This window comes from Lissotriton helveticus, chromosome 3_1 (genome assembly GCF_964261635.1).
Source record: "Lissotriton helveticus chromosome 3_1, aLisHel1.1, whole genome shotgun sequence".
NCBI classification, from domain to species: domain Eukaryota; kingdom Metazoa; phylum Chordata; class Amphibia; order Caudata; family Salamandridae; genus Lissotriton; species Lissotriton helveticus.
This window is the reverse complement of record NC_136061.1, coordinates 857,264,352-857,280,460: the sequence shown is the minus strand read 5'-3', so window position 1 is coordinate 857,280,460 and position 16,109 is coordinate 857,264,352. Positions and strand designations below refer to the sequence as shown.

Genomic DNA, 16,109 nt, shown 5'->3' with positions numbered 1-16,109 from the left:
AGCTGTCCCTGCTCACATGGACATGTTAAACAGTAGTGTGGGTGCGGTGTGCAGAGGATGAGCCAAAACCGCCGTCGCGGCCATATTAAGGTCAGGCAAAGCCATTAACTATATCAGTCTCTGGTGGGGGGCTGGGTAAACAAGGAAAAGAAGCTAGGTGAGTTGGTGCTAGGGTACAAATGTGAGGAACAGGGCTAAGCCCGAACCTGATATGGCGTGGATAAGCTAACGTCCTCATTCCCTCCACAACTAATAACATGACATTCATTATTACTGGCAATCTGTTACTTTTGAAATTATATTCATTATTGCTGGCAATCTGCTACTTTTATTGAGCAAAGGATCTCTTTGGAGGAAACGCCGAAAGAAAAATCTTTAAAAAATGCTGTTGAAAAAAAGAGATTATATTTTGCAATTGAGGAAGTGCCTGGCTCTTCAGGAGGCAGCTGTTCTTTTGGCTGAGAGAGCTCCTGCACTCATAGACATCCACAAAACTTTTAATGCCATCCATCCTCCGACACTTTCTGACAATGTGAAAGGGCAGGGGCAAAGCCATTAAAGGACAAGTGAAAAATCATGGTGGGGGTAATAGACCCTAAATGCAGCAGTCTCACTGGACTTCATAACGCAGAGTTGAAATAAATATCACACCACAATGTTTCAAAAATGTTACTATATTTTTTCTTTTAAAAGCACCAGATCAGCCCCTTTGCCAAAGAAGCTGCCAGAGGTACATTTGAAAATGCAGCCCTTACATCAGCAATCCGTTTAACACTCAACAACATACATGACAACCTAAAATAAAACATCATTTACAAAGTGCAGAAAATGTCCTTATCTGTTTGAACCAAGGCACGCTCGGCAAGTAAGAGTCCTATCAGAAATTGCACGTCCTTCCATGGGGCGAGGATACCGGTTGCACCCTGACAAAAGTCCTTGATATGACACTGACTTCATAATGCACCAAGATATGGCATTCTAACGAACCTGGGAATCATAGACAGATGAGCAGCGGCATACTTGCTTAAACAGAAGATATGTGGATTTTAGTAGAAAGAAAACAGAAAAACTAAATTTATGTGCAAAAATATATGCGCCTAAAAGATTGCTCAACCCTCACCTTTTAGTGAAGGCCTGGTTTTTGTAGGATATACTGCTATAGATTGTAAGTATTCTTATTTTCTGACAGCTGTGATAACACAGGCATCCAGTGTCTTGGCCATGATTACTCAATGTGGTGATGAGATCACTCAGTGTGGTGAAGATTGGAAGCCAGGACTAGAGCCAGAGTCTCCAGGTTCCACGCCTGACAATTTAACCACTGTGTCCTCTGTCCTTTTAGCTCTTATTTTGATTATTTCCTCTCCTACCCACTTCCTACTTGTGTATGTTTACCTGGCAGCAGCGACTTGAAGTTGCCTTTTTAGTTTTTTATATGTGTGGTATTATTTTTTTAATCATTCAATATTATTTAGGATTTTGTGGAAAGCATTTGCTGTGAGTGTATAGGGCGATAGTGGCAGAACTGAGTTAAAAGCAAGTTTTTCGTTGGCATGCAGAACCCACGTCAGAAACATGAATTTCTGAAGGCTCGTTCACTTCTGCATTTGAGTTTTCTGCATGAACTCAAAACATCTTCACTCCATCCCACGAAAACAGATGCATATAATAAAATCTCTGTTTTCATCGCCTGGTCAAAGAAAATCAGCAAGTTTCTTGGAGCTTTGTTGCTGTTGTCCGTGTATATATTTTTTCCAGCTAAGTTTTTCAAAATTTTCGATTTTCACCTTTCGCCGAGTTAGCAAAATATATCCTTTTTGCCTTCACCTTCACGAACTCTTCTTTGCACTGTTTGGTACCAAAATAACAAAATAGTTTTTTTTTTCTAATCAGTCCCAGCCAGGCTGGAAAAAGTATGCATGGGAACGTTTTGCCGATTCTATCAGCACTGTGGTGCTGTGTGGACAAAAACACTATATGTATTCTGCAAAATATATCTTATACAGAACCATTTTGTTAGGGATATGGGTATTTGCTAGACACTATCAAAACATGGTACAAATTGTTACAGAAAGAAAAAAATTAACGACAATGTGGAAATGTGAACATCTTTGCAATCTATGCAAAGTGTGCAAAAAACACTTGGCAACTTGGCACTTAGGAGAAGACCTATTTTACTATGTAAATGCCCTGCACAAATCTTGTCAGCGGGTTGTGATTCATCAACATCGACACATTTAGAAAACTAAGCCGAATTTGAATAATACTCTTCTAAATAAGACTAGGAAAGCATTTTATAAAATATAAACAGGAAACACGAGTTGCTGGTTAACTGTTTGACATGGTCACAAGAGTCCTCCATAATTAGAAAGTGGTCAGCAGGGGAGGACCCGATTTCCTGGCAGTGTGGTGCCTCTGAACGGCCTGTGTGGGTGATAGAGCAAGTCCCATGTCAGCTGACATGTGAATGCACATGCCCCAGGCGGAAGGCCTTGTAAGAGCTCTTGGCTTTTGAAAATCTCCACTTCTGACTCTAGACCAGTAGTGTCTTTCGGTATCCACATTCTACAGTGTTTGCACAATTCGGATTGTTCCATTTCTGCTTAAGGCATAATCCCCTATGTTTGGCCTTTGTCACACCTCTCCATAATGCCGCCTCTTTTGCATGCTTCTCTAGAGTTGGTCTGGGCTGCACTCTACCCACAACTATAAGTAATATAATCCTTACTGTATCGTGGACAATATTGCCCCGGAAGATTAGGCTAACAGAGCCTTTCCATGAATATTTTTCCAAAGTGCAAAATCAACTTTCCACCCATTCCGACTCATTGAAATAAGTGAAGCTCCATTTTCAGCCATAGACATCATTTCTCTGTAGCCAGCATGAAAGGTCTTTTTTCCTGGTGCACATTTTCCATTAGTCTGGCTCTACATAAAGTACAGTACCATAGTCTTGAGTGTATATGTGTGTGTCTAGACTTTGTGGGGATCTGAGCTAAAAAAAACAACAACCCCACAGGCTGGAATTCTACAATTGCCTATGAACAAACAAGAATGGGGACCTCATTACAAATTGGGGTTCATAAGAAAGGCACTAGGGTTCATTTTTATAGAATAAACGCATTCTGGAATGTATTATTGCACAACCTGGAGCAAGCCCAGTGACATTTTCCAAGCTTAAGTCTTCCTTGTGAGAGAAAGTCAAACGTGACAATGTTGTTTTCCAAAATGGCAAGCTTGCCTTTCCTAGCTAATGGAGGTCCCCCTGGGCAGTCCGATACAGCCTGGCATACTTTCCAATCGGCCTGCTTAGTTCAGGAGACTGGTTTTCAATAAATGACTACAGTTGTATACAACAAACGCTTCAGACGAAGCAAAGTTTGTGATCTGCCGTTGGGTGAAGATGTCAATGCAGATGAACAAATCAACAATTGGGCAACACTTAGATACACCCTCTCTGTGTCTTAATTGCTTGCTGTCTGCAAGAGAAAGACAGTGAGTGTTAGGGTTTCATGTCTGCACCCGTGGTTACTGTTCATCAGCAAAATTGCACAAATACCCTTCTCTCTCTGAGCCGCGTAAAATCTGCCTGCAGGAAACCATTAGCAGTGAAGGTAACTGCATCCTGACTTAGCAGCTTTTCTTGATCACAGATCAGGGACTCCAAAGGCACCATTGGATGAATGAAAGAGATACTTCCTGTAGCCAGTGGTTCAATAATAATGGACACGGCCAATGGTGCCGGTGCCTGTGCCCAAAATGTCTGGCTGGCCATTCCTCCATATCTCCCGGATAATGCGTTCCCGCTCCTCCAGTCTCTGGGCACGTTCCAATTCTTCGGCAGATGTGAACACATTGACCGTTAAAGTCCCATCATTGGAGGGACTGTGGTTCACCAGGGGGATATCCGTCGTGAGATTCAGTGGTTCAGCCTCGTCGTTGTTGTCACTCTCCTCTTCCTCCTCATGTGGCTGCATGCCAGCACACTCTTCCTCCTTGCTGTAGTCCTTCAAGCTCTTTCGAGGCTTGGCCGGGAGCGTGTGTGTGCGAGGCTGGCAAGAAATGCGGATGACCAGCAAGCAGAGGGTTAACACCAGCCCAAAGCAGACACCAAGGACAAAATAGAGACCAAAACTTTCAGGGTTGTCTAAAGAGAAAAAAGAGAAGAAGATGTTTCAAGATTTTGTAAACCTTTTTGAGACATGGATCAGCCCAATCTTAGTCTCCAGGAGAAAAGAAGTCATTCTAATCACTACAGCCATACGTGTTAGTAACTGTTATCAAAATACCAGAATTGCCGCAATACATCATATGTGAAAACCCCCCCATTCTCCCACCAGAGTGAGCACATTCTGTGTATAAAAAAAACCGAAATGGCCCAGATAACAGTGTTTTTCAGACGTTTACATGTGTAAACCTGTTACTTTTATTTTCCCTAAAATGTTTCCATTAATTGAATATTCTACCCATCTAAGCTGTTGGGTTCCAAAGTTTACATAAAATTCATGTATGTTGCTACAGAATTTTCTTCCTAACACCCACCATTCCGAAACTAAATTCAGATTCATGGAATTTCAAATATGCCACATTTCATATGATTATAGTATTCATTGATCCTGCATCAGCCAAAATGAATAATGAAAATCAGAATAATTTGGAAAAATGTATTTCAGTTCTTCAATGTTTCTTGCCTGTAGCACCAAAAATGTAATGTAAATTAAAATTAGCTATCTTTAATATGTTGGAGCTTTTTATAATGGCATTCCTGCAGATAGTTTAGGGTAATTCTGATGACATTTTATGCATGTTATTTTACCTAAAGTATCTCTTATTATTTACAGTCTAACATTTCCTAATATTTTAGTGAAATTTTTCAAGTGTTACCTGATGGGGCAGGTAATGGCTTTAGAGTTTGGAAGATGTGAAATTTGCAGATGTAACATACATTCTCTTTAGAGAGAATAGCCATATGCACACCTTAAATAGCACACATTAAACATTTACCAAATGTTTATGCATTCCTTGTGTTATATAGATTATATTTAGTCTCCATTTTAGTTTTCCTTTGAAACTTAGCCTCTTTTTAAGATGGTGGTTTTTAGCATGTTTTTGACTGACTAGAGAAAATGCTGCACACCCATTTATTTTTAGTAGACATTACCCATTTATTTTTAGTAGACATTGTTCTGTATGTAGTCTACACTGTTAGTTCCGGGGACATCTATTGGAACATGATGTCCTTCTTTATTAAGGGCTTTTAGGAGACAACTCTTTCCCTTGGGACTAAGTAAAGTTGTTATTCTTGGTCTCTGGCAGATATGATAGGACCGGTGTTTTATTATATAAATGGTGCCCATATTGAAGTCAGTGAGAGGCACTACACACCGAAGTTATCATGAATGCTACAGACCCCGACATTCATCCTTAGACGGACGATAGCTGCACAAGCAGAGATGTGTGCAGGCTTGCACACTCAGACTGTGTGCATTTGTAAATGCCCCGAGGCTAGCTTCCTGAGACATTACACCAAGGCATTGGTTTAGATCATTCCAACCAGGTCTGGCAGAAGGATACTTCCATCATGCTATTATTTGAGAAGGAGTATTATCGCTAGATAGGAGCAAAATTAGGAACAATTAACATGATTGAATGGTTTGTGGTTTTCACCATTCTAAAAATGCTTATAACAATGATGTGTTTCACCTGTCTGATAATTGCAGTTCATGTTTTACTTACAAGCATTAGACCTTTTCAAAAAACATTTTAAAATGTATTATTGCTTTTTTTCTTTGTAAAACTTTGGGCATGCAAAAGTGACAAACAAAAGGGTTAGATCTGTTTCCACAAATTCCATGTTAATAAGAGAGGTCATATTTGCAGTTACCGACAGCATCTACAACTCTGGAGGTTTAGGAGTTTGGATGCGGTACTGTGAGCGAGCTGAAACCAACATTTACTGATGATATGAGTATACTTAGTCTCTACTATAATGGGACGTTTTGTTGGCCTAATACACAGTTCTACTAAATTTGCACCTGCCAAACTCTAAATGACCCCCTACTTCTTTATAGTAAAGCTTAATATTTTGGTTGGAAAATTTCACACTATTTTACAGTAAAAAATTTTTTAATATTGGACAGTTCAGATGTGGCAAATCTAGTATTTTTAAAATATGGCAATCTAACGTTTGCTACTGTTTTATACAAAATATCTGTTGATATTCTAAATTAAAATAATTCCTCTCGATTTATAGTTAAAGATAGTCCGCTGTTTTTGAGTGAAATATATCTATTTTACAGCATCAAAATATCCTACTGTGAAATGTTCCAGAGATCTTGACAGTTTTATTTGCAAGCCTTGCTATGAAAAGTATGTGAATATTTTGAAGTGAAATATCTTCAGGCGTTTTAATGTGAAATGTCTCCAGCTAAAGTGAAATGTTGTACGTCACCACACAGTAAAATGCGCATTGGATGATCTCATGCTATTACACTGTGACAGGTCTTCAGCTAGCATGGAGCGAAATAGCTTATATTCTGTAGTAAAATGTAAAATGTCACCAAATATGAATAATGAAAAATAACTGTTATCTTACAGGGATTTTTATAAATATATTTATATCATGACAAAGCTCTTCATATATTACATTAGAATTTTGGACATTCATTATTCTGTTCAAATATATGAAATTTAACACACATGTGGAATTTAACTGATGAATTCAGGGTCAACGGAATGTCTGCCCTGCAGTTTCAGCTCTGGGCCAGACTGATGGCTGTATTTTGGAACATAAGTTGTCCCATTCTTCACCTTATCTCTTACTTTCACCCCACGCACACCCCCAGTAATGTCATGAATGTACAATGGCCATCAAGGGTCTTTGGAGCCTTTGGCAGGCTTCCATGTCTATTTCTGAAGCCTTATTAAAATGGCATTACCTGATTGGCCGATGCTGTAACTGCTTGTTTCAACCAGAGTGTCATTATTCATACAATAACACAACCCAGGATGTTTTACAAAGTGCAAATTCTGTACCCCACTGCCCTGAAACGTACCCCTTATGTGTGCGTAGGCTGCAATGCTGTTGCTTAGCAGCTCCATCTCTTTCTTGTGCGTGTCCATCTCGTCTTGCCTGTTCTTTGAGTGAAGGCGGAACCGCTGCACCTGGAAAAAAGGAGAAATATGAGTGTAAAAGCAGTGTCTTACCACAGCCCACAGGCTGTACTATGAACTAGGATACAGTACAAAGTACAAGAAGGTACTGGGGATTTTGTTCTTTACTATTCATCAATCAGACATTGTAGGTAGGGAAAGGAATAAAGGTGCTCCAGAGGGTAAAGTTCTGGGTAGGATAGTGCCCCTGAAAAGATGCTTCTTCCTGATTGGCACAGATCTTCAAGAGGCACCAGCCATTCCACAAATCTCCCTGTTCTTTAGCCACTCTTACGGCCTGATTCACAGAACTAACTTAAGACAAAATCCTAAACTTACTACCATTTTGGTATTCACAGAAGGCACTTACTCATTTTGGTATTCACAGAAGTTAGGAGTCCTAACTTTAGAACTTCTAAAGGCCTTCTGTGAATACCGAAAGTCTTAAAGTTAGGATGTTTCTCTAAGTGCCTTCTGTAAATACCAAAATGGTAGTAAGTTTAGGATTTTGTCTTAAGTTAGTTCTGTGAATTGGGCCCTAAGTCTCTGTCTCTGTGTTTCTATAACAGCAGGCATGCAATCACAAGCCAGCCAAATCTTCATATAAATCACATATGCGAGTGGAGTGACTTCACTTCTAAGGTAAAAGTCTTATATGAGACTGCCCAAGTATTTATGCAAGCGCCTATGCTTTGTGTGAAATGTAGTCATTTGTCTTTTGTTGAAGGATGTGTGTCCCTCATTTAAGTAAATGGTGCAGGAGAGACATTGCAAGGGACGAGGAGTGCATGCTAGTGTCGGGACGCTTCTTTGGAAGCAGCTGCACGCTTTACAAATTGTATTGCATTGTACTGAATAGTATTGTATTGTGTGGACCTTATGACTGGGGGGCAGAGAAGTGGGCCAGCATGGGCCAAAGGCATAATGTTCAGGAGGGGCCTTGCCGTGGGATTGAGGAGCACCATGGTGCAAGAGGTTCCTGGTCTGTGCTTTTTAACGGTCAGATTCCAGCACCTGCACATTTCCAATAGATAGGACGCGTAGTGGCATTTCTCATTAAGGAGCTTATTTACAAGAAACTGACACGTCGCTGCGTTAAAGCAGCGATGCACTAATTTCCTTGCGCCTGCGAGAGAAACTCTTGCACCACCATGGATGCATCGAATTTACAATACGGCGCACCATGGTGCAAGGATTGACAGATGCATCAGAAATTTTCACGTATTTGTCGGTGCAAAACCCAACCATTGCTGGAGTTGTGTTGTAAGGCTGACGCAATTCCAGCAATGCATGGGGGAGGCCTATTCTTATTCCACTGCGTCACTCCTTATGCATGCTCCAAGCAGGTGTAAGGTTTTGAAGCTGTGGCGTCCTAGAAGTGGAGTAGTGAAATCTTGTAGATTTCACTGCATAAGATCTATGAGGTTTCTGGCGTGGGAACGCCCACCCTGCAAACATTATATCTGACGCTGGTTTAATGTGCTGCAGGAGTTTACAAGGGAACACATCTGCTTAGATGGGTAACTTTGTAAACAGAGCGCAACCTGGTGCATTGTTTACGCCGCCGCGTCACAAAAAGTGACACAACTATGACACAAAAGTGTTGCAAAGGGTTTGTAAATAGGCCCCTGTGGATGCAAACTATTCAGTGGGAAGCAAGTACTCCGAAACGCTGACTGCGACGTCTCCATCTTTTCATTTCCTTCACTGGTCACAGTCATACGGGAGAGCGATGCGCCTGCACAAGAGGGGCCTTTAAATTTGGTTAGAGATCAGTTTTACGTAAAAATAGGGAAAACAATCAGTCCCTCCTTAAATCGTCTTTATGTCCAAGAGCGAACTATAAAATATTATATGCCTTGTATATCAAGGGATGTACTGTGTGGGGCTTATTTACAATCCACTTGTGACACTTTTGCACTGCCATTATGTCACTTTTTGTGATGCAGCGGCGACGTAAACAATGCACCAGGTTGCACTCTATTTACAAAGTGACGTGTCTAGACGGATGCGTCACCTTGTAAACCCCTGCGCCACAATACCTGTGTCAGGTATGATGTATGTAGGGTGGGCATTCTCATGCCAGAGAGGCTCGTAGAAGGGACGCAGTGACATCTACAAGATTTCACTGCACTACTTCTAGGACGTCACTGCGTCAAAACCTTATGCCTGCTTGGAGCTGGCGATGGAGTGATGCAGTGCAATAAGAAAAGGCATCCCCCATGCATTTCTGGAGTTGTGTCAGTTTATGACACAACTCTAGCAATGCGTGGGTTTTATGCCGATAGATAAGTACAAATTTCTGATGCCTCTGTCCATCCTTGCGCCATGGTGCGCTGTATTATAAATACAGTGCATCCATGGTGACAGAGTGGTATCCCTCCGAGGAGCAAGGAAAGTAGCGCATTGCTGCTTTAACGCAGCGATGCGTTAGCTTCTTGTAAATAAGCCCCTGTGGTGTTAGAAGTTTCTGTTAAATATAAAAGTAATTAAAAACTGCGTTCTGTGACTCATAATCCACATTCTCTTGCTATACGACATATAGCACCATGCACAGTCATGGATGTAATTTAGGGGTCGCCAGGAGTGTAGCTGCGACCCCTGGCTTGCCCTTTGCTACCCGTAGCACTGCCTTTCTGACCCCTGTCCTCAGAGGTGACAAAATCAGTGCTAGGTGAGCTGTGGCTTCATTCTCTTTATTTTGTCAATTTATTACACCAATAGTGAATAAATAAGATATATTATTCACTAATAGTGTAATAAAAATGGAGTACAATAAGCTGGAAAATGCCCTTCCATGGCAGCTGAGGTAAGTAAAAATTGATTGTAAATGCATGTTGTGGGTGAGTGGGTGTTTATGTGTGAGTGTATGTGTGAATGTGTGTGTATGTGTAAGTGCGTGAAAGTGGACGTCAAAGGACGTGTGATGTCACTTCCGCTAACCGAGGCATTTAGATGTGACGTTCATGTGCCGTCATAAATAAAAGCCAGGACTACCTTCAGGGGTCGTTCACGACATGAGAGGGTATGAGACATCTGTACGAAAACAGCTGCTAGAATTAATAGTGGATGTTGCAAGGCGCTTCAGACAAGTTTGTTTTTGCTGCCCCCGTGGGGCCCGCATGGAGGCGAAGCAAGACTCGGTGTTTGGGAACACATATTGACTGATTTATATTCCCTGTCAGTCAGAGGAGGAGTATGTTTGTCAGGATGGCGCCTCAAACACTGCCTATAGTTACTGTCTCTGTTTGTGAAGCTCGCGCCTTCCAGTTGCAGCGGGCGCGTGAAGGGGATTCTTTTCATCGGAATGCAAGGCGGACTATGGGGAAACAGACAGTAGGCCGGGAAGGACCCTGCCTTTGTAAGGAGGGCAGGGCGAGAAGTGACGGGCTGCCAGAGCGTCCCCAGGCGCCCGAAGGAACCGACCTGAGCCGTCTTTTATTTTATTTTCCAATCCTTGATTTATGCACTTGCATAACATTATAAACACAAGACTGTGACAATTACATGCCAATGTCGTAAAAATGAAATAGCAAATCGCCCCTCCTGTTTGTGCCCCCCTTGTACTTGTATCGTATCATTTTCTCTCCAGTCCCCTCCATGATTCTCCCTAAGGCAAGGAAAATACCTTCACTTCACCTCAGTGCCCAGAATCAAGAGAGCCCGTTCTGGAGGCCGTCTTTTTTCCTATAACGCCTCCAAACTGTGGAACTCTCTCCCGCTGGACATTCGGGCGGAACCGAATCTGTTCTCTTTTCGCAAACTTCTCAAAACATGGCTGTTTCCCTAAAACTCACTTCCCCCCACTTACTACTTCTTTCATTAGCGCTGGGACGCTTATGGGCAGCCATCGCTCTACAAATCAGTAAATAAAATAAATAAATAAATAAGGCATCGACATGTGGGCACTTATTACGAACGCCCCATATAATTCCGGTGCGTCCAATAATTACTGTTAGAGCACACATCGGAATTTAAAGAGTTTGGCAGCTAAAACCGCACATCTGCAGTTTTTGTATACATTTATTTCGGCCGGTCAACCCTGCCGCAACGTATCAAGAGGAAGGGCCTTAATGCCTGATAATTATTGGGCAATCTGCCTGTTCATTCACATTATTTCAGACAAATTCGTAACCAAATGCTATGTGATTGGATCAGTTTCCAGTCATGTGGCATTTACCACACCTAGCAATTACCAGGTGCAATCAAGTCAGCACCTCACAATTTCCCCAGGTGCCTCTCAGCAGATGAAACCTGCTGATGACATTTACTGTAGGGGGCGGGGGCTGAAAATGCAGTGACATATGGATTTTGGTGCAGAAAGCCCCCACATCTGCATGCTGTGCCCCATTTCAATGGGCTTAACTTGTAAGACTGAAACCCAGAGGATGAGGAGTTTGTCAGCTACAATAATTATTTATGGCACTCCTCACTGGGGTGCTCCTCGTCAAAGCCTAGGAGGAGTTGTTTCACACCATTGGCTTCTGGCGAAGCAGGAAGCCACTTCTAGCCCCAGTGTCTTATGCACGAGGCACTCCAGGGCCCGGAGCGCAACACTTGCAGAGACTCGCCCCTCACAAGCTGCCTCCTGCCCTTTCCTATTCAGTAACTGCAGATCAAGTTGCAGAGTTCAGGTCAAGCGATAAAAAACATGTGGGTAAATTCATCATGGTGCAAGAAATCTGATGATGGAACCGCCTGGACCCCGAGCAGGGCGCACCGACAGCTTCCTGTCTTTCAAGATGAGCCAAAAACATCTGCCTTTAGGGCGGCATTCCTCTCGGGGACCAATCCTCGGTGGCGTTTTAAGGCATAGGCAAAGTGGGCAATTGCCCAGGGCGCCCACCTTCTAAAGGACCCGAGACAGAATGGGATTTCTCCACCGTTGTCTATTTCCCTCCTTACACCTCTCCCTCTCTTTGTCTACCTCAGCCAGCCTCTTTATCTCTTCGCCAAGTACCATCGGTAGGATTTTTAGGGCTCCAGCCAAGATACATTTGAGTTGGTTTTGAATGACACCGTTTTTGCAGCTTTAACTATAAATCCTAATTTCTTATTGCAGCCTTGAAATAACGTAAAAGGGGTCATAAAATCCAAAGTTGTTCCGAACTATATATTGCCCGGGATCCCAGAGAAACGTCCCTTAAAATCACACTTCCAACCATTCCCCGGGTCAGGAGGGATCAGGGCGGCATCACCCGAGCGAGGGTCACTTCTGGCCACCCTGTCCTTCAGTGGATTTCCCCTTAAGTGCCCCTCTGGGGGAATGGGGCACACACACTGAAGGGGGAAAGCGTCCTGCCAGTGTGTACCCTAGGATGCCCAGCGCCATCAAAGGCATTCCTGCCACGTGCCGGTCCTATACAAAACAATTACAAAAAAATTAACAAATGTATGACAACAAATGGTTGCAACCTGCACCATGGACTTAGAAATACCAGCATCTGTGCTCGCGCTTGGTTGCACTCCGCAGAGCAGCAGGTGAAGAGAAGGGGTGGGGTCACAGAGAAGCCCCTCCTTCCTAATCCAGCACTGCTGATGTGAAGAAGCTGTCCAGGCCATTGCCAGGCAGCCTTAAAGTAGCACGCAAGGCACTTGTCTTGACCTCCTACCCAAATGTTTGCAACCACCAGGAAAATGGCTCGATCTGCGGTGATGCGCAAGTCACAAGTTTGAATCCTGTACATCCATCGTTGTACGGTGTAGGGTCATTAATTTTTTTTTTTAAACGGTTACAATGGGTAATAGTAACTTCTTCACCAGAATTTGAAGTGGTGCACTACCCAGGTGGTCCGTACAATAAGTATATTCAATTATAAAGTTGTATCAAAAAAATTACTTCTTTATTTTCAAAGTCATCCGGCAAAACGGAGTTCCAGCCAACGCGTTTCGTTCATTAACAATAAACTTCTTCAGGGCGATCTTAGTTTGCTGGAACGGCTGAAGAGAATTGTGCTTTCTAAAGCCAAGTCCTGTGGTCTCGTGGTGCGATTCCGATCAGGTGTGTTTGTCTGGAGTGGTAACAACCGGGCGTCAGTACCGCAGGTCGTTCGTGGTTGTGGATGGGCTATAGCCTCCTTGATAAGAGCCGAGGTCCGTGAGATCTGTGTGGGCAGTAGGCCTGGTGAATCTCGGTCCGGTCTAAGTGCAGGCTATGCACTGATGTCTGTTAGTCTTTCACCGCGTCGTTATAGGAAGCGTTGGGGCTTTTGTCATTTCCATTCAGCTGAAATCATCCTGTCCTCCTTTCCTCTTTTCAGTCGTCCTCTGTGTACAGCTTACAGGGATTGGAAGCTATGGCAACCACTGTATGAAGGGGTGACTTGGTAGACGGAGGTGGATGCACCGTAACACCCCTCTTAGCCAGTGCTTAATTTGTAAAAAATAAAAAAAAAAGTACCAAGGCCCTCGTCAGGAGGCCGCTGCAGCCTGCACTGTCCATTGCCCTTGCCATGCTGCCAATAATTTTTTAAACGGTTACAATGGGTAATAGTAACTTCTTCACCAGAATTTGAAGTGGTGCACTACCCAGGTGGTCCGTACAATAAGTATATTCAATTATAAAGTTGTATCAAAAAAATTAGTTCATTATTTTCAAAGTCATCCGGCAAAACGGAGTTCCAGCCAACGCGTTTCGTTCATTAACAATAAACTTCTTCAGGGCGATCTTAGTTTGGTGGAACGGCTGAAGAGAATTGTGCTTTCTAAAGCCAAGTCCTGTGGTCTCGTGGTGCGATTCCGATCAGGTGTGTTTGTCTGGAGTGGTAACAACCGGGCGTCAGTACCGCAGGTCGTTCGTGGTTGTGGATGGGCTATAGCCTCCTTGATAAGAGCCGAGGTCCGTGAGATCTGTGTGGGCAGTAGGCCTGGTGAATCTCGGTCCGGTCTAAGTGCAGGCTATGCACTGATGTCTGTTAGTCTTTCACCGCGTCGTTATAGGAAGCGTTGGGGCTTTTGTCATTTCCATTCAGCTGAAATCATCCTGTCCTCCTTTCCTCTTTTCAGTCGTCCTCTGTGTACAGCTTACAGGGATTGGAAGCTATGGCAACCACTGTATGAAGGGGTGACTTGGTAGACGGAGGTGGATGCACCGTAACACCCCTCTTAGCCAGTGCTTAATTTGTAAAAAAAAAAAAAAGTGCCAAGGCCCTCGTCAGGAGGCCGCTGCAGCCTGCACTGTCCATTGCCCTTGCCATGCTGCCAATAATAGTAACACTACTACAGATCATCAGACTCCTACAAGTGGGACAATTCGGCCTATTTCAGGTCTCCAAAGCTGTGAGAATGACTTGGGCTGCAGTTAATAGTCATTTGTAATGTATATAGACAGCGCCACCTTGTGGCAGTCTGTCACAAGCACCGGTGTTGACATTTAAGTGGCCGTGCTTTCCCCCTTACACCACTGGCTCAAATTAAGCACTGCTTTTAGCTCAAGGAAGGCAGTGCTAGCACATTAGAGACACCGAACTACTGTTGTAAAGTAGCCCCCCCAGGCAGTGAATTGCAAGCACTGGAGAGAAGGGGAAAGGATACATCCAGATGGCAAATAGCACTAGGTGAGAGATGAATAAGCCACTGGGCTGAGTCAAGAGGTGATTGTCAAAGTATCAAGGCAATGGATGAAAATGGAAGAAATTCAATGACTGAAATGGGCAGACCCAAATCCACCAGGTCTGTTTGACAACAGTGCTGTTAAAAGTCAGACCTACAAATACAGGGAGAGGGAGGGTAAGCATGTCTAACACACACAGTACAGAGGATGACAGACAAAACAGTGCATAAATACCTTAGGTTTACTATCTATAACTAGTTAACAACTTCTTCTATTAACATTTTCTAAAGCCGTTTCTCCTCAATGTCCTTTTATAATACTGCTTGTTCCTTCATATGAACTTAATATGAATGGCTCTTTTATTTTCAATTAATTGCTAATCCCGCTATGTGTGATGTTGCTTTACCACATCAATCGCACGGAATGATGCTCTTGCCACGCTGAGACCCATTCGAAGAGCTGCAGGGTAACACACAAGGGAGAAAGGGGACATGGGAGGGAAGCAGGGAGAACAGGATGAAGCAAAGAAGGAAAGAGGGCATAGAGATCTCCACTGGCTCCAAGTCAAAAAAAGAGTCACTTTCAAGCTCCTCACACACGCTTACAAAGCCCTCCACAACGCAGGACCAGCATATATGAACCACAGCCTCTCATTCTGTGTACACACCAGACACCTCCGCTCCGCCCAACTGGCCCTGGCCACCGTCCCACGGATCCATAAGACCAGAACCAGAGGAAGATCCTTCCCCTACTTTGCCGCCAAGACTGGCCAAGGCCTCTCCACCTCAGGCAATCTCCGACGCTGACCCAATTCAGGAAGGATCTCAAGACCTGGCTCCTCGACTGAACCCCAGTGCCAGACGGATCAGCAGCCGCTTTCCCTCCCTCAGTGCCTTGAGAACCTCACTGCTTTACAAACCTCTGATTGATTGAGAAAGGAGCATGATGTCACAGCATGTTATTTGCTTGCATAGGACATAGGACTCTCTCGGCACCTACGGAGTGCTGAGGAGCAGCTGAGTCTGCTACAAACTAAAATTGTCTTTTGGCACTTCAACAATGGGTATATTTATTTCCAAATGCAATGTATTTTTGCTAGGCTTGGAGGGATGAATGGATGAGCTTCCTGAGACTAGAAGCATTCTTACTAAAGGAAGGACAGGAAGAGAAGACGTAGAAAAGGATCCGTCTCCTGTGCTTGCCTCCTCTCGCCTCTCCATCGGACAGGCTCAGCCGTGTCTGACAAGCGCGAGCATCCAGGAGCGCGAACTTAGGACCCGCCCCCCTGGCCCCCGCCCCTACCTCGTCCAGACTTAATGGCGGCCGGTTAGCCCAAGGGGTGACCGGCCACTTAGTACTTCCGGAGCATGCGGTGGCGCGTTTCCGGTGGGGCAGAGGGCAGAGA

At 43.7% G+C, this 16,109-nt stretch overlaps 1 protein-coding gene across 3 annotated transcripts in view; it reads right to left on the bottom strand.

The window, feature by feature from the left end:
* Positions 1–654: 654 nt before the first annotated feature.
* The window catches only part of EVA1B (eva-1 homolog B), a 138,264-nt gene continuing 122,809 nt past the window's right edge, over positions 655–16,109 (bottom strand). For all 3 annotated transcript variants that reach the window (XM_078681200.1, XM_078681201.1, XM_078681202.1), the window contains 2 exons: positions 7,056–7,164; positions 655–4,147 (listed from right to left, as the gene is read on the bottom strand). In XM_078681200.1, the coding sequence (XP_078537326.1) occupies positions 3,714–4,147; positions 7,056–7,164 (543 nt within the window). In that variant the 3' untranslated portion in view covers positions 655–3,713. The remainder of the gene's footprint in view (positions 4,148–7,055; positions 7,165–16,109) is intronic.